General features: G+C 37.9%; 3 protein-coding genes across 15 annotated transcripts in view; 2 read left to right on the top strand and 1 right to left on the bottom strand.

Moving 5' to 3' along the window:
• Positions 1-18056, top strand: part of si:ch211-163c2.2 (protein turtle) — a 91636-nt gene that overhangs the window by 4766 nt on the left and 68814 nt on the right. The gene's annotated exons all lie outside the window — the stretch shown is intronic.
• The window catches only part of LOC127516715 (sialoadhesin-like), a 101833-nt gene that overhangs the window by 32054 nt on the left and 51723 nt on the right, over positions 1-18056 (top strand). For 4 of the 11 annotated variants that reach the window (XM_051901557.1, XM_051901556.1, XM_051901552.1 and 1 more), the window contains 3 exons: positions 9-55; positions 556-672; positions 1155-2254. The exons of 4 other annotated variants lie outside the window; for them this stretch is intronic. In XM_051901557.1, the coding sequence (XP_051757517.1) occupies positions 9-55; positions 556-672; positions 1155-1210 (220 nt within the window). In that variant the 3' untranslated portion in view covers positions 1211-2254. Of the gene's footprint in view, positions 1-7; positions 56-555; positions 673-1154; positions 2255-2357; positions 2986-18056 lie in introns of those variants that run through there. 3 more of the 11 variants (XM_051901553.1, XM_051901558.1, XM_051901554.1) reach the window with 3 other exon arrangements.
• Positions 5570-16106, bottom strand: LOC127516725 (uncharacterized). 3 transcript variants are annotated; one of them, XR_007931061.1, is made up of 4 exons: positions 12175-13239; positions 10928-12010; positions 10608-10777; positions 5570-5643 (listed from the first exon to the last, which is right to left on the bottom strand). XR_007931061.1 is itself a non-coding variant. In XM_051901578.1 (2 exons), the coding sequence occupies exons 1-2, from the start codon at positions 12404-12406 to the stop codon at positions 11133-11135; spliced, it is 1110 nt and encodes a 369-aa protein (XP_051757538.1). In that variant the 5' UTR covers positions 12407-13239; the 3' UTR covers positions 10566-11132. The 3 variants fall into 3 exon arrangements, 1 of the variants encoding a protein (XP_051757538.1); XR_007931062.1 differs by lacking the exon at positions 5570-5643 and adding an exon at positions 13666-16106 and having other exon boundaries at positions 10566-10777; positions 12175-12387; XM_051901578.1 differs by lacking the exon at positions 5570-5643 and having other exon boundaries at positions 10566-12010.

Here is an 18056-nt window from a genome sequence, read left to right as displayed (position 1 = left end):
TCTATAGGTTTTCCAAGTTCTGAAGCTCCATTGCCAGTTACACTGACGGCATCAGGTGAATGCGTTAAACTCAACTTCATATCAATCTGACTACATTCAGACACAAATCAATTCAATTTTACATCCATGGAAAAATTACCAATGAGATCAGCGTATCGTTTTTATACTTTAACAAAACAATGAGTGCTATTAAAACTCTAAAACAATGTGTGCATTGAAGAATAATTGTATGATGCTTTTAAGTTTAAAATATGAGTGATGTACAGTGACAGACATGATTGATTATGGTAAATAAATGTTGGTTTAAAAGTTGGATCAAATTTGAACTCTACACCAGAAATCAGAAGGATTTTTAAATATATATATATATATATATATATATATATATATATATATATATATATATATATATATATAAGGGTTTAAAACGTATAAGCAGAAGAAAAGTAAAATCTGAGCAGTTGGTGGCACTAGAGGATACACTATTTTTATTAGATAAGAAAATCGAACAAGTTTTGATAATCATCAAATTATTTGGTTGTTTTGTTTTTTCAGGTTCAGAAGCTCCATTGCCAGTTCTCTCAGTTGTCAAACTGATCAGTTTTCTACTGGCAGCTTCTCCATATCTGCTAGTGTCGTTCATTATAGGAGTCAAAAGCTACAGAGTTCATGGTGAGATTCTCTTTTTCTGATCTGTTCTCCTACAGATGAATTTAACCCGATCTATCATCATTATGAATACAACCCGAATTCTGGAAAAGTTGGGACATTTTTTAAATTTGAATAAAATGAAAACTAAAAGACTTTCAAATCACATGAGCCAATATTTTATTCACAGTAGAACATAGATAACATAACAAATGTTTAAAAGAAGAGATTTTACAATTTTATGCACAGAATGAGCTCATTTCAAATTTTATGCCTGCTACAGGTCTCAAAATAGTTGAGACGGGGGCATGTTTACCATGGTGTAGCATCTCCTCTTCTTTTCAAAACAGTTTGAAGACGTCTGGGCATCGAGGTTATGAGTTTCTGGAGTTTTGGTGTTGGAATTTAATCCCATTCTTGCCTGATATAGGTTTCCAGTTGCTGAAGAGTTTGTGGTCATCTTTGACATATTTTTCGTTTAATGATATGCCAAATGTCCTCTATAGGTGAAAGATCTGGACTGCAGGCAGGCCAATTCAGCACCCGGACTCTTCTACGGTGAAGCCATGCTGTTGTAATCGCTGCAGTATGTGGTTTTGCATAGTCCTGCTAAAATACACAAGGCCTTCCCTGAAATAGACATCATCTGGAAACCTTTATATACCTTTCAGCATTCATAGTGCCTTCCAAAACATGCAAGGCACTATGGCCCATAACGTATGCACTTATGCACGCCCTTACCATCAGAGATGCTGGCTTTTGAACTGAACGCTGATAACACACTGGAAGGTCTCCGTCCTCTTTAGCCTGGAGGACACGGCGTCCGTGATTTCCAACACGAATGTCAAATTTGGACTCGTCTGACCATAGAACATTTTTCCACTTTGAAACAGTCCATTTTAAATGAGCCTTGGCCCACAGGACACGATTCTTCTGGACCATGTTCACATATGGCTTCCTTTTTGCATGATAGAGCTTTAGTTGGCATCTGCAGATGGCACGGCGGATTGTGTTTACCGACAGTGGTTTCTGTAAGTATTACTGGTCCCATTTAGTAATGTCATTGGCACAATCATGCCGGTGAGTGATGCAGTGTCATCTGAGGGCCCGAAGACCACGGGCATCCAATAAAGGTCTTTGGCCTTGTCCCTTACGCACAGAGATTTCTTCAGTTTCTTTGAATCTTTTGATTATGTTATGCACTGTAGATGATGAGATTTCCAAAGCCTTTGCAATTTGACGTTGAGGAACATTGTTTTCCACAATCTTTTTATGCACTCTTTCACAGATTGGAGAGCCTATGCCCATCTTTACTACTGAGAGACTCTGCCTCTCTAAGACACCGCTTTTATAGCTAATCATGTTACAGACCTGATATCAATTAACTTAATTAGTTGCTAGATGTTCTCCTAGCTGAATCTTTTCAAAATGTCTTGCTTTTTCAGCCATTTGTTGCCCCCGTAGCAACGTTTTTTAGACCTGTAGCAGGCATCAAATTTGAAATGAGCTCATTTAGTGGATAAAAGTGTAAAATTTCTCAGTTTAAACATTTGTTATGTTATCTATGTTCTATTGTGAATAAAATATTGGCTCATGTGATTTGAAAGTCTTTTAGTTTTCATTTTATTCAAATTTTAAAAACGTCCCAACTTTTCCGGAATTCGGGTTGTAATTAAAATGTCCATTTTTCCATATTTTGTATTTTACAGCTCAGCCTGATGAGATCAATCAATATGCTGTCACAGAGGAGTGAAAGTCCTGATGAATGAATCCCATTCTGTTTATTTCTTTTTCAACATTATTCATATATATTTTATAATATGTCTGAATTTGACAAAAAATAAGACTTAAATGAACTCTGCCTGAGCTACTGCAGCTTCCATTTGAATCATATCTCTGTTTCTTCTTCCGTTTTTCAATGTTTTGAATATGTTGAAGCAAATTTTCAAATGTTTATCCTCATTGTTTGCTGAAATGATTTTGTAATTAATAATGAAGCTAATGGTTTGAAATAGTGAAGAATAGCTCATCTTTCCGTAATATATATTCAAAAATCTTCATTTTCATTGTGTTTAGTTTCTGTTTTGTCTGCCTTAGTCATCTAGTTAGTTTTCCTTTGTTCTCAGTTTCCCACCAATTTGTCTCCTTGGTTCTTTAATTAGATCCCACCTGTATTTAGTTCATTATTCTGTGTATATATGCCCTCTGTTTCAGTTTCTGTATGGTGTTAAATGTGTAGTGAGCACACTGATTTGTGGACTATATCTCTGTGTGTTACCTGTATTTACTTTTGTTTAATATTAAGTCTTTATATTAAATCTTCGCCATCCGCCTTCATCATCTTCAGACCCAGAACATTACAGGTTTTGGGTCACAGAGTGCTTGTGCTTGTCATTGTGGTAATATTTTTTTCTGCCAGTAGTACATAATATAGCTTGTATTTTAATGCTATGTTAGTTTTTGTAAGTGTTATAAATCCGAAGTAATGCAACGATTTACTTTTGAAAAACAATCTGTCATTACAGGAGCTAGGCTCAATGTAACAGATGAGAGCATGATGGGTCTCACTCAGATACTTGTGCACCTCCAGAAATGTTCAATCAAAGCATGTAGTTCATGTGGCTAAGTTAAATTATATAGATGCAGTGGGCACTTTGCTGGGACAGAGATCAACTCATCACACTGCAAAAATAGTTGTTCCCTTTCAGTCAGTCACTTTCGACGTACGTCAGTAGTGACTGACGAATTGGGATATCGCTAGAGAGCCCTATCAGCTTCGAGTGAACTACAACAGGCCAATGGAGTTGGTGTGCGATATTTGCATAATGCGCACCGCCCCCGCCAGGTGGTATAAATAGGGGAGCAGATGCCATCACACTCTGTCTTTTGCTTCGGAGCCATCTAGTTGTGTTTCAGCTTTCAGACTTCTAGAGTGAATTCTTCAAGCCAAGGAAGAAAGGAAAATTACTTGTGTTGGTGTGACGGCACTTCAGCGAGGTCGCGAGCTTCCCGAGGAGCCTGAGCTTAAGCTCTCAACTGCTGTTTTTACAGCATAGAATTTCCAAATTCCCAGCTGTTGTCTGTTGCGATTTGGGCCGGTTCCTCCGTTGTGTTCGGGGAGTGGTGTACCTGAACACATCGTGACGCTCCCTGTGTGCTTCAGTACAAGAGAGCTGAATTTTCCCCTCCTAAAAGAGCTTCACAGACGAACCCTGTGTCTTTTTCAAGATGTCATTTCGTCTGTGCGTTACTGGATGCGGTCGTTCATTGGTCCCCGCTGATGGCCACAATCGCTGCATCGCGTGCCTGGGCGTTCAGCACGCTGAAGCAGCTTTTGTGGATAGTTCATGTTCTCATTGTGGGAACATGACTACTGCAGTGTTGAGATCGAGACTCTCGTTCCTTGGTTCTCAGGGAGCGGGGGTCCCCTCCCCTATGCCCCGTGCCGCCGTTTTCTCTGGCTTCGGCCGGGGTGACGGTGCGTCGGCGTGTAGGCAGGGTGATCTGAGGATCACGGTCAGGGCTTCCCCGCCGAGCGCCACTCCGCAGGCCCCTGTCCCCTCTACCTCACTGCAACCGGTGGTGTTGCCGACTGAGCGTGCTGGTCCGTCTACGGAGTGACCAGCCGTTTCTTTCGGAGCACCGGTGGATGACCGCATGTCAATCGCGGCATCGGAAGGTGAGCAAGAGTCCTCGGGAGATGAGGACTCGGCTGCGTTACCTCCCTCTGGGACCGTAGCGTTGTCCGAGCCCGATCCTGAGTTGACAGCTATGCTTTCCTGGGCTGCCGAGAAGGTCGGGCTCGTCTGGAACCCTCCACCGTGTCCCGAACCTTCTCGGCTCGATGATTGGTACCTCGGGGCGGCCCGCGCTGGTCCCCAGGGCCCTGCCCCGATGCCACACTGTAAAAAAATTCCGTCGTTTTTACAAAAAAATTTTGGCAGCTGTGGTTGCCAGAATAATTTTGTAAAAATTACAGTCAATGTAAAAAGAAAATCCAGTAAATTTACAGGGATTTACTGAAAAACACAGACATTTAAAGTGTATTTATACAGAAAAATCCTGTCTGTTTTTACAGAAAAAATCTGGCAGCTGTGGTTGCAGAATAATCAGTAAAAAAATACATTAAATTGTAAACAACTTTACACTACAATTTAGAATAAAACTGCACAAAAACATCCATTTTCTGCTGAACTGAAATTAAAGACTCACTTTTATTAAACAAATAAAATTTATTAACAAAGCAGTTAACAACATCATTTCTCAACACATACTGCTACAAGTTTGTAATATGTAGTGTACTTATTTTACAAACAGTACAATAAGAGCATATGACAGATTAATGATCATCTTTATTGGAACTGAAAAGGAAAGATGGAGGGAAAGAGATGAAAGGAAACAGATGAAGAGAGTGTAAAAAAAAAAAAAAAAAAGAGAAAGAGGGCCAAGAAAGAGGAAAATGCTTTTCTCTTTTAAACTCTGTAACAGTTGTACTACCAACTCATCTGTTACAATTTCGTCTGAAAAAATATCTTGCTTCCTAGTCTTTGAAGAACTGAACATAGGAGCTGAGACGATTCATCTATTGGAACTGAAAGAGAAAAGATGGAGGGAAGAAGAGATGGAAGGAAACAGATGAGAGTGTTAAAAAAAGAAAAATAGAGAAAGACAGGGCAAGAAAGAGGAAAATGCTTTTCTCTTTGAAACGTTAACAGTTGTATACAAACTCATCTGTTACAATTTTGTCTGAAAAATTATCTTGCCTCCTAATTTTAAAGAACCTAACATAGGAGCTGAAACAAACCTTTAAGCTGGTAGTGTGGCACACATCATTACATCATAAATCCTACTGACCATATCCAGAGTTTTAGACATCACGCCACTCATGATCTGAAAGTTCCTGAATCAAGTAAGGACTCTTGGTTCACGTGAAGACGGGATGTGTTTGTCTTCTCCACTTTGGTGCCCTTCTCTGGGTTGATGGAGAAAAAACACCTTGGGAAAGAAAATACAGACAACTGTATCAATTATAAAATAGCTTCATTAACAGAAAACAATAACATCACAATCTTCTTTATTCAAGTTATACATAATTAAATATTTGAAGTATTAAAGGGGTCATGATTCGAGAAATCTAATATTCTTGATCTTTTGAAATGTAAGAGGTCATTGTACCATTAAAAAACAAAAAAAAAAAAAAAATCATGTAGGCTTCAGAACTAAAAAATTCCTCGTTAGTCCAAAAACAAGCATTTGAATCCAATCTCAGAAAATAACTTGTTCACATTATGACGTATCTGATCAGCGACACCTAACATCGAAAGAAGACCGATACAGGATCACTGGACTAAAATAACATTACCTTCCAAAGGATCCTAATGCTAGGAAAATGGTTATTTATTTTCAACTTTGTGAATGTTTCAGTAGAGCATTATGTTTTTGTTTGGTACAATTCACTGTCCTTTGGTAAATCAGTCACAATTTCAGGGCAGAGATTTTGCTAACAGAGGACAGTAATGACACAACATGTAAGTAACCATGTTAATTATAAGGCCTAATTTGCAATTAGTAATTTCTGATATGTAATGATTCACATACACCATGTGCAGAATTATTAGGCATGTTGATTTTCTGATCATGTATTTTTTCCAAGCACATTTTACCCATTCCAAACACACATCAATCTTAATAACTATCTCAATCTCAATTATATTATAAGCACCAATAAAACAATGGTGGTTGACCATTGTGCTCTGAACAATATCAATAAAAAAGCAAAAACAGAAAGAAAAACAAAATGACAATAAGACAGATAAAACACAATACTGCCATTAATGGTTAGGCAAAGCTCATTTGAACTCATTGATTATATGCCTTCTCAAAGAGACAGGTTTTTAGTTTTTACTTTGAAAAGCGATTTTGAAGAGATTAATCTAATAGAGAGCGGGTAGGCTGTTCCACCGCTTAGGGCCGGTCACCTTTTGTCTTCAGCCTAGATCTAGGGACCAGTAAGAGATTCTGATTGGATGATCTTAGCTGTCTAGCTGGAGTGTTGGTACTCAAAGGTCCATAAGATAGGAAGGAGCTAGTCCATTTAAAGCCTTAAAAACAAAGAGTCAAATTTTACTACTATTATTTTTGTATTTAATCATTTATAAGTGATATATAATTGTTCATGAAGGCTGGAAGTGAAAAACGCCTTATATTCAGGTGTGCATAATTGTTAGGTTGTGTTTATTTTAAAGTTAAAATGAGCCAAAAAAGAGATTTAACTCAGACTGAAAAGTTAAAAAATTATTAAATGCCATGAGAAGGATGCAATCAGGGCTTAAAAACGAAAAAAAATTCAATTGTTCCACTCAGAGCAGAATCGGTATTTTAATGTTTCTGTTCCAGCGTTCCTTTTGTATTATAACATTCCGAAACTGGTTTGATTAGAAAAAAATAACGGTTAATAACATTATTTTTATTTATTATTATTATTATTTTTGTATGTAGCCTACTTAATAATAATATACTACATACAGCATGTATTCTGAAGATTGAAAGAAAGTATTAAGGTTTGAAACAACATGAGGGTGATTAATTAATGACAGAAGTTTAATTTTTGGGTGAACTAACCCTTAAACCTTTAAAGGGCTAGTTCACCCAAAAATGAAAATTCTGTAATTAATTACTCACCCTCGTGCCGTTTTTACACTCGTAAGACCTTCGTTGATCTTCGGAACACCAATTTAAGATATTTTTGTTGAAATCCGATGGCTCAGTGAGGCCTCTATGGCCATCAATGGCACTTCCTCTCTCAAGATCCATAAAGCTACTAAAAACATATCTAAATCAGTTCATGTGAGTTACAGTGGTTCAATATTAATATTATAAAGCAACGAGAATATTTTTGGTGTGCCCAAAAAAAAAACCCAAAAATAACGACTTATATAGTGATGGGCGATTTCAAAACACTGCTTCAGAAGCTTCGGAGTGTTATGAATCAGCGTGTCGAAATCCATGATTCGGATCGCATGTCAAACCGCCAAACTGCTGAAATCACGTGACTTTGGTGCTCCGAACTCCGGATTCGACCACACTGATTCATAACGCTACCGAAGCTTCCTGAAGCAGTGTTTTGGAAATCGGCCATCACTATATAAGTCGTTTATTTTGTTTTTTTTAGCGCACCAAAAATATTCTCGTGGCTTTATAATATTAATATTGAACCACTGTACTCACATGAACTGATTTAAATATGTTTTTAGAACATTAATGGATCTTGAGAGAGGAAATGTCATTGCTCCCTATGTAGACCTCACGGAGCAATGGATTTAAAAAAAAAAAAACAAAATCTCAATTTGTGTTCTGAAGATTAACGAAGGTCTTACGGGTGTGGAACGTCATGAGCGTGAGAAATAAATGACAGAATTTTCATTTTTTGGTGAACTAACACTCCATTTGCGTGTCTCTCTTTAAGAGCCAATAAAAACTGAACCCATATAGGTAGCACAAAAATTCTTTTTGCATACAAAACCAGAGACTTTACACGTTCAGATGAAGCCTCCAACATGCTTCTGTTGCATTGTTTTCACCCTCTAATGAGTCTGAGTAATATGTGTTTACAACAAAAACAGCACAGCCGCTAACTGAATACAATATGTAGATTTCACATGCTCATAACTTCATGAAAAATGCACAGATCATAGAAAATGGCACATCATTATTTAAAGATTTTGGGTTCATTGTAATCGTGAGACTCTGCTTTAAATAATGATGTGCCATTTTCTATGATCTGTACATTTTTCATGAAGTTATGTGCACGTAAAATCTACATATTTGTATTCAGTTAGCGGCTGTGCTGTTTTTGTTGCAAACGCATATTACACAGAACCATGTTAGAGGCTTGATCTGGACGTGTAAAGTCTCTGGTTTTGTATGCAAAAAGAATTTTTATGCTACCTATATGGGTTCAGTTTTTATTGGCTCTTATAAAGGGAGATGCAAACGGGAGCGCAGGCGCTCCGTCCGGTCTTAAAGGGTTAAAGTGTTAAATTGTAATTAAATTATATACAAAGCAATTAGAGAACCCTCCCCTTTACAACTGTTGGAGCTGTCACACAGCTGTAGTTTATCAGTGACTCCCATTATAATCAGTGAAGAAATAGAAGGCCATTTTCTACCCTGATTTTGTGTCTGCTGTAAGACTTCTGTGTAGACGCCCACTGCTGTGATTGGCTAACATATTTGCATATGAAATAATATTAGATGTGGAACTTTCTCAAAATATTTTAAACGTTTTTACTTTTACAGCTGTCACAATTAAACTAATCATTGATTGTTGATTATTGCATTATATTAAAAGGTTAGTTCACCCAAAAATGACATTTCTGAAGGTCAAAATTATAGTTTCAGTGCAGCTTCAAAGGGCTTTAAACGATACCAGACGAGGAATAAGGATTTTATCTAGCGAAACGATCGTTCATTTTCGAAAAAAAAATACAACTGTATATGCTTTATATAAACAAATGATGTATGTCCTACACCTTCCCTATTCTACTTACGGAAAAAAATGGAACTGGCGCTGTGTTCGTTCCGTAAGTTGAATAGGGAAGGCGTAGGACATACAGCGTAAGCTTTTTGAATAATAAAAAAAATGCGGTTTTGGCGGAACCACCTGGAAGGTGATCATTTGTGTTTATAAAGCATATACAGTTGTATTTTTTCAAAAATGACCTATCGTTTCATTAGATAAGACCCTTATTCCTCGGCTGGTATCGTTTAAAGCCCTCTGAAGCTGAACTAAAACTGACATTTTGACCTTCAACTGTTTTGAGGCCATTAATCCTGGAATGTTTTTCATCAAAAACCTTAATTTCTTTTCGACTGAATAGGGATGGGCGATATATCACATGCGATTGTCACGCGCATTTCGTCAGTAAAGCCGGTTCCCTGATTATCGCTAAATCGCCATCACCTGCTTTCAAATGGAGCGGCATTTAATAGACAGAGCCGTAGTTCACTGCCAAGCTACGCAATATCGCGTTCATTATCGAAGGCGATTCATCTGCGATAATGAACGTGATATTGCGTAGCTTGGCAGAAAGACAGACATGAACATCTTGGATGACATGAGGGTGAGTAAATAATCAGGAAAATTTTATTTAAAAGTGGACTAATCCTTTAAGTTCTCACCCTCATGTCGTTCCAAACCAGTAAGATCTTCGTTCACCTCCAGAACACAAATTAAGATATTTTTGATACAATCGAATGGCTCAGCGAGGCCTCCATTGCCAGCAAGATAATTAACACTTTCAGATTTACACTTTCAATGCCCAGAAAGCTACTAAAGACATATTTAAAACAGATTATGTGACTACAGTGGTTCAACCTTAATGTTATGAAGTGACGAGAATACTTTTTTTTTTTTTTGTCAACAATATGTAGTGATGGACGATTTCAAAACACTGCTTCATGAAGCTTTACAAATCTTTTGTTTTGAATCAGTGGTTCGGAGTGTGCATCAAACTGCCAAAGTCTTGTGATTTCACTAAACGTTACTTCGTTACATCTTAAGTGCTTCAAAATTTCAATGGTTCACCACTGGGGGGTGTGACTTTGTCAGTTTGATGCATGCTCCCGAACCACCGATTCTAAACAAAAGATTTGTAGCTTCATGAAGCAGTGTTTTGAAATCAGCCATCACTAGATATTGTTGAATAAAATCGCTATTTTGTTTTTTTGGCGCACAAAAAGTATTCTCGTCGCTTCATAACATCAAAGTTGATCCATTGTAGTCACATGAACTGTTTTAAATATGTCTTTAGTAGCTTTCTGGGCATTGAAAGTGTAAATTAACTTGCTGGCTATGAAGGCCTCACTGAGCCATCGGATTTGATCAAAAATATCTTAATTTTTTTTTAGAAGTTTAATAAAGTGAAATGGTTGCATAAAGCCTATCCAAGAAGACATACCTCTGCAGAAACTCCAGGGTTGATGCCAGCTCTGATGGGTAATGGATGTTGAAGCAATAATAGCTCCCAAACATCATGCACAGGGAAGAAATGAAGGAAGGGAATGTTGTCAAGTATAATGTTCTGATCCACACACAGCATGAACCGTTTCGCGGAAAAACAGGATTGACCTAAAAAAAAAAAAAAGATATTCAAACAAAACTACTAAAACAACATTACACATAAGAAAAATAAAAACATTGTTTATCAAGAATCTGTGTATGAATACCAAAAAAAAAACAAAAAAAAGAATTTGAAAGAGAAAAAAATAAAAATCTTACCACACACAACAAGGGTGGGAGTCAAAGGAACTTGGTCCACCTGTACTTCCTCTGCCAGGAGGGTGTTTTCAACATAACGGAACATTGCGTCTTCCTTCTCGTTAAAGTAGGACAGCAAAAGCAGCAACATCTCTTTGACGTCTTCAGAGCAACCACTCAGCTCTCCCCTGATCGCTTTCAGGTTTGTCACAGCCTGTAGGAACTTTTAGTTCTTGTTCACACCAACAGTATTTAAGTAGTTCAAGAGTCGTTTCCCCTTCAGATCCACATTCCGCGTGAAAGTTTCGATAAGCCCAATTCCTGTAAGTTCCTTGAAGTGGACTGCCATGCCAAGTTCTTTGAACCAAAATGGCCACTCTTCCAGAAGACTTTTAATATTTTCCCCCTGGTTCACTTGTTTACGCTGTGTGTAGAAAGTCAACTTCATTAGACGTTTGACCTCTTCTAGATTTGTATCAGTTTGCTGAGACATCCTCTTCAGTTTTTCTTTCTTTTCTCTCTGGCTCTCTGGGGTCTCTCCAAGGGGCAGAAATTTTACATCCCAGTTAATGCATCCGTAAGTGTCCTGCATTGCTGCTCTCTGTTCTGGAGGGATTTCGTCTGTGTCAGACTCATCAGTGCGATGCTTTCGTTTTCTTATTTTTGGGGTTGTAGAACGCTTCACATTTTCAATCCTATATTGCAGTTGCTTAACCAAAGAGTGGTACCCTGGCCCAATCACATCTCCATCTATTATGTCTTGCAATGATTTGGGATATTTCGCCACCATCTTTTTGGCAACTTCAGTAGAATCCTTTTTACTTGGGCAAGGATTTTTTTGCATCATGTCACGAACCACAATCCGGACCATCTCTATTCTCAGTCGTGGACTTGGTCGTTTTCCTCTCTCTAATAACTGCATCAGTTCCTCTGGTAACTTTTCCCATGGTATCAGAAAGGTGTCCACCCAGTCTGGATTAGGGCTTTGGGAGTTGTTGGAAGAGGTTGATTGTGAACTTCTGGGTGAAAGAGACTCTAAGGTTGTTGAAGGCCTTGGCGAGGTATCAAGAGATGAGCTGCTGCTGCTGCTTTCAGGAGTCTGGCCTGCAAACACACACACACACACACACACATATATACACATACACATACACAATTATTATTAACACAATGTGAATGTTTTTATATTTCCTTACATTATCTTTAAGATGTTTTAGGCCAGCTAATTTGGGCACTGGTTGCATTCTGTACTGCAATATATGACTTACATCTCAGCTTCCATGCAGCAAGGACTTTTCGGGCTTGAATTGGCCTCAACGCTGACAGCAAATCAGCTTCCTCAATAAAATTAAAATCATCATATGTCTCCACACCAAGAGATTGCAAGGTCTCTTCTAAAATGTCTTTTGTCACCTCTGGAAGGTCAGGCAAGACCTCAGTGATAGCGGTGCGTAGAAACGTTCTCTCAGAGTCAGACATTTCTGGAATCAAGCAAGTCATAATTAGATTAAGACATATTTGAGTATATTATGTGTCTGAGGATTTCTTTTTTTCTGTGCATCTTAAAAAAAAAAAAAAAAAAAAAAAAAAAAACTGATGTTACTTTCACGTTTTTCAAATTGCATGTTGTAACTTTCGAGCATGTGGCCCTGACCTCTTTATTTCGACAACACGCTGTGTTTCAGCGGAATTACTTGATGCCCGTTAACAATGTATGATGGTAACGGATAAAAATCTACCAAGTCATTTATGTTGAGACATTGCAACCTGATGTTCTGTTTTGTCACAGAGTACAGATGGTATTCAGAATGATAGTCAGCTTTATGCATTTCCATCACAAAATACACAGTATCATCATTTTGAATTAAAATAATGAGAAGTTCTCCAAACTCAATGGCCTCATCATTTTTTGACACAAGGAAGTTACCCTTTTTATATGATGTACCTTTATACACTATGTCTGTGGACACACTAGTATTGATTTCTGAAAAGCTCAACTCTCTCACTGCATGTTTAATTGCGTCACTGTAAAGGTTGGGGTAAAAAGTGCAACTGTCTTTGACCTGCAGAAGCTGACTGCATCCTGGCCCAGCTAAAATATATGCCTGAAACATCTGATGTCTTTCAGATAAAGTTAGGCAGATGTTTTTGAAGTTTTTCAAATGCCTGGCACATCTCTTGAAGTAGCTGTGTTTGCTTTCGAAACGGATCGTCCATAATCGAATCAAGGGCCCTAATTTAAAAATTAGTGCTGGATAGTGACGCAAAAAATGATGTTTTGGTTTTAGTGGACTCTCAGGAAATAAAGACTTTCTTGATTCCAAATATTCTTGGATTAGAATGTCAAGATAGGCTACCTGTGCTGATGAAATCTTTTGCGCACAAATCATATCAACAATATCTTTAAGCTGGAGAGTTAACTGCCACACATCATCTTCTGGATTTTGCACTTTGTCACCAATTAATACAGGAAGCAATCTTAAGAAATTCCAATTCTGAATGGCTTGCCCTGAAAGCTTGGGCACCTCAGTATTGACAACACATGGCTTTGTGAGAGCATCAGCTCCTTTGTACTTGAACTGCTTGATGCGCCGGTTCAAAAATGAATATGTAAGCCATTGCTTTCTCTTAATTAAATACTTCAAGTACAATGCAACATCATAGGACAAGACACCCTCAAATATGTCATGGCCTAAACAAGGTGGGAGACCAGGCTGGCAAACATGAAAAGATTTCAGAGTATTGAAAACAGAGTTTACCTTTATGCCTTTGTTGTCTTCAGTTTGTAGATCACGAACCGCAGAATTGTAATTGTCAGGGCTGCGCTGTGGACCACAAACATTTGGGTCATCATTTTGAAACTCGTTTCGCGTGATTTCACAGTACCTGCAAAAGTACTTAGAACGACTGAAATTTTCAGTAAACCCACCAATGCTGTGTGAACCTAAATTATCACCGGCAATACAATACAAAGCTCCTTTGACTGTTTCACCACCTACAGTTATTCCATTTTCCTCCAAATCTTTTAAATCCACTAACATCTCAGAGAAAACCTCAGCACATCCAAATTGTTTCAAGTCATTCTCTAAACACAATAAGACAAGGGACATGTGATCAGTATTGGACCGAACATGAATAGGTAAATTAGCTACAGAAAGATAGACTGCCACAACTTTGTGCTTTTTCTTAGCAGAGCCGAGGGGATTTACAATTTCAAAAGCATCCTGGTAGAGAATTAGTTTCAGGCATTCTGGATTTTCAATGAAGAACTGGTTGGACTTTTGCCATCACTTATGTCACTAAAATCATCTGAGTCTGTTTCACAAGATGGTTGTGACACTGAATTCTTCCAAAATTCTGATTCCATTAAGTTACTTAATGTTTGCTTTACAGGTATGTAGTATGCAAACCTTTGTTGCATATTTTCATCATTTCCTAATGTTACTTTCTGAGGCTCTATGTAATGGAACATTTTTTTGAATGTCTGAGCTCTTGAATATATTGTTCTCAGTGGTCCCTTATGACAGAAAGAGAACAAATCTGAATCCTTTACACAATCATAGACTTTACTGACAACATCATCTGTAAGAGACATATCATTTTTTAAAAGTGACCGCAGTTTACTTAAAGTGTAATCTTGTCCTAACTCATGTACATTTTGCATCTCTTCAACAATTGTCTGTATTGTTGAAGCTGGAAGGAGGAGCTGCCCTTGCAATTTTAGGTACAGTAAACATACATTCCTAAGAAAGGACTCATTGAAATTCTGTGGCAATTCAATGCTTTCATTTGTTGTTGCATCATTTGAGCTTTGGGAAGCATCTCCACATGCGATGACAGTACATGACGGAGAAATAGTTTCCCTGTAAACGTCACTTATGCTATCAACCGAACATGCTCGATGCTTCCTGGACATATGTGCAGTAAACGATGATTTCACAGTGAACGTATTTTTACAACCTGTTACTGGACATGCCACAGGTCGCCCCTCCACTATATGCTCTTTTAAGTGGCATATAAGTTCTTTAACTGTGTGAAATTGTTGATCACACAGCGAAATGGCACATTTAAAATCTGTAACAAAGGCTCCAGCAGTAACAGGGGGTGCAGACTCATTGTGAACCCGATAGAAATGAGCTTTAAAAGCTGCGTACGTACAAAATGTCCGTTTGCAGTCAGCGCCAACACATTTGAAAAAACATCGGGGTTCGTTCCTATGAACTCTACAGTGCAGCACATAACCCCTCAATGTCTCTAGTGTTTTGCTGCAAAAACGACAGGTAATCATTTTATCAAACTAACAAAGTCGCTTGATTTTTACTGTACTCGGGTAACTGCAAAAACACTACGCAGCATGAAATGACAAAAAAAAAACCCACAATCTAATTAACCCCCAGTCCGTCAGCATCGTTATGAAGACAAAATATCAGTCACAAACATATGCTTGTACTTTAATGTGTTTTTGAGTTTAAGAAAACGAACTGTTCACTTACCAGTGCGACAGATGACGATTTTACATGTCATCCCTCACAACCTCATGTGCTCGCTGGCAGAAGTGGCGCGCGCTTACTAACGACCCGTGAAGTTCGTCAAAATGGCTGCTCCCGCGATAATCCGAAATCTGCTGCTCATGGGTTGACATTCAAATACAGACGTTCATTTACACGGGAATGTAAATTTTACATGGACAAAATGCATTATAAATATTACTAAATGAAATTATTCTGTAAATAAAAAAAAATATATAAACAATGTTTTTTTAATTTACATCTGATTAACAATCAAATCATTTTTCTATAATGAACAGTTATTGTAGCCTACTAATCCTTAACTGTCCATTTGGAAGACAGATAAAAATTCATGCAATTTCTGATTTTGTTAGGCCTACTTTAACAGACCCATTGCCTGTTTTACATAACATAATTTTTGTACTTGAACATATTATCATCTGTAAAGTATAGGTAACATGAATTTATAAATAGTATGCTTACTTTCTGTATAGTCTATAGAAAATCTGCATGACAAAAAATTTTAACACTGTCATGTTGTAATTTTAATTGCAATGTATTGCTGTCTGTATATTACAGTTTTTTTCTGTTTAAATTGCAGTAATCTGTAAATTCAGCAAATAAATATGATTATTTTAACATATTCTTACTGTAAAATTAACTGTTTTGTTTGGTTCAGTGTTTTACAACAGTATTTTTAGTATTTTCAAAATATTACTGTAAATTTAACAAAATTTAATTGTTTTTCTATTTACAAAATATTGATGTCATGAATTTACAGAATTTTACAGTTAATTTTACGGACATTTTTTACAGTGCATTCTTCCCGGAGGTGCATGATGAGGTGACCAGGTCCTGGCGGACACCCTATAGCGTTCGTGCGAGACCTGGTCCCTCGTCCGCCTTCACCAACCTGGATGGCAGGGAGGCTAGGGGATATACGCGGATTCCCCCAGTCGAGAGGTCTGTTGAGATGCAACTGTGTCCAACGGCCTCCGGCTGGCGCGGTGAGCCGCGTCTCCCATCCCGGGCCTGTAAATTCTCGTCAGGCTTGACAGAGAAAGCTTACAGAGCCTGCGGACAGGCTGCCTCTGCCCTGCATGCCATGGCTCTTTTGCAAGTTCATCAGGCAAAAGCATTGACGGCACGTTCTGTTGGTCAGGCGATGGCCACGCTTGTGGTCCAGCAACGTCACCTGTGGCTGACTCTTGCTGATATGAGGGATACCGACAAGTATCGGTTCCTGGACTCCCCCATATCACAGGTCGGCCTTTTCGGCGATGCGGTAGAGAGCTTCGCCCAGCAGTTCTCTGCCGCCCAGAAGCAGGCTGAGGCTATTAACCCTCTGGGGTCTGAGGATTTTCGGGGCCCTGGAGAAGTTTTGACATGCCCTGACATTTGTGCTTTTTTCAGTTGTTCATAAACATATTAATAGAAAAAGTGTCATTACACTGTATTCAGCACGAACTAGGCTACCATAATATGTGAGGAACATGTATGTACATGTTTGTGTTTTTGAAGGAATAACGTTTATGCGTGGTTATTGAAAAAACAAAAAACTTAAGTCACTGAAATAAAGCCAAAAAATATGTATTAAATCTGTGTTCACAAGACTTCTGGGTATTGGAGGTTGTAGACTAGAGTTTTTGCTTCAAAATGATGTAAAAATTATCCTGCATACTCGTTCATTTATAACAATATATTGATTTAGTTTTTGTAAGACACTTTTTGTCAAGAAACACAGTATGCGTGGAGGCGTGAATCATCATGAATAATGGGTGATTTACACCTGAGAAGACAAAAGAATCGCATAAAGACATCTAATGAGCTGCATATTAATGAGGCCTTTCAGTCAGGTAGGCTGTGAAAAAACCCTCTGTGATCATGTCTCAAGCTCATCATGGTGTATATCAAACATACAGAAAAAACAGCAATACTGTGAAATATTATTACAATTTAAAATAATGGTATTCTATTATATACTTTAAAATATAATGTATTTCTGTGATGCAAAGCGTCTGAACATTCATGTTACCTCTATGGCATTTCATATAGTCTTTTAGCTTAAAAGCATGCACATTTGGAGAAATATTGATGGATTCTCATATGTTTATGTCAATTTTCTATACAGAGGAGTAATATTTATTCAATATTTATTGTCATCACTGTGAGCGCTGGATACTGTGTTTTCAATTCATACTTGCAGCCGGAGGGCGCTCTGCGCACCTTTAGTCCACAAATTACTCTAAAGAAGAACAGGACATTCAGGAACTAACGGCATGTCTTCCAGAGGTCTCTAACCATAGCTTTAACACCCAGATAAACACTTTTCAAGACAATAAATGCACGATTGAGATGATGTATACATGTATTGGCTCAGAATTTGCGCCTGAATAGCGCTCGCTCCGTGGGAGTGGCCGCATTAGCGGATAATGGGCTGAATCACGGACTTCTGACATGTGTCTCTTTTCATACAGATTACATAAACACAGAATATTTGTTTTCGATTTGACTTACACGATTTAAAACCTGACATTTCAACGTTTTTTTAGACATAAGTCTCATTTTTGTGTCATTAGTATTCACTAAGTTACAGTTCATTTTCTGAGAACTATCAGATTAAACTTCGTTCAGAGGGAGAC

This window comes from Ctenopharyngodon idella, chromosome 7, assembly GCF_019924925.1.
Source record: "Ctenopharyngodon idella isolate HZGC_01 chromosome 7, HZGC01, whole genome shotgun sequence".
NCBI lineage: Eukaryota > Metazoa > Chordata > Actinopteri > Cypriniformes > Xenocyprididae > Ctenopharyngodon > Ctenopharyngodon idella.
The sequence above is the reverse complement of the archived record's forward strand: the minus strand, read 5'-3'. Positions and strand labels throughout refer to the sequence as shown.

Bases quoted from the DNA above. Each gene is read 5' to 3' on its own strand.
- LOC127516725 (XM_051901578.1), bottom strand. From the start codon at position 12,406: ATGACTTGCTTGATTCCAGAAATGTCTGACTCTGAGAGAACGTTTCTA. The intron at 12,011-12,174 runs GTAAGTCATATA...GTGTGTTTGCAG, and splicing joins TGCTGCATGGAAGCTGAGAT to GCCAGACTCCTGAAAGCAGC.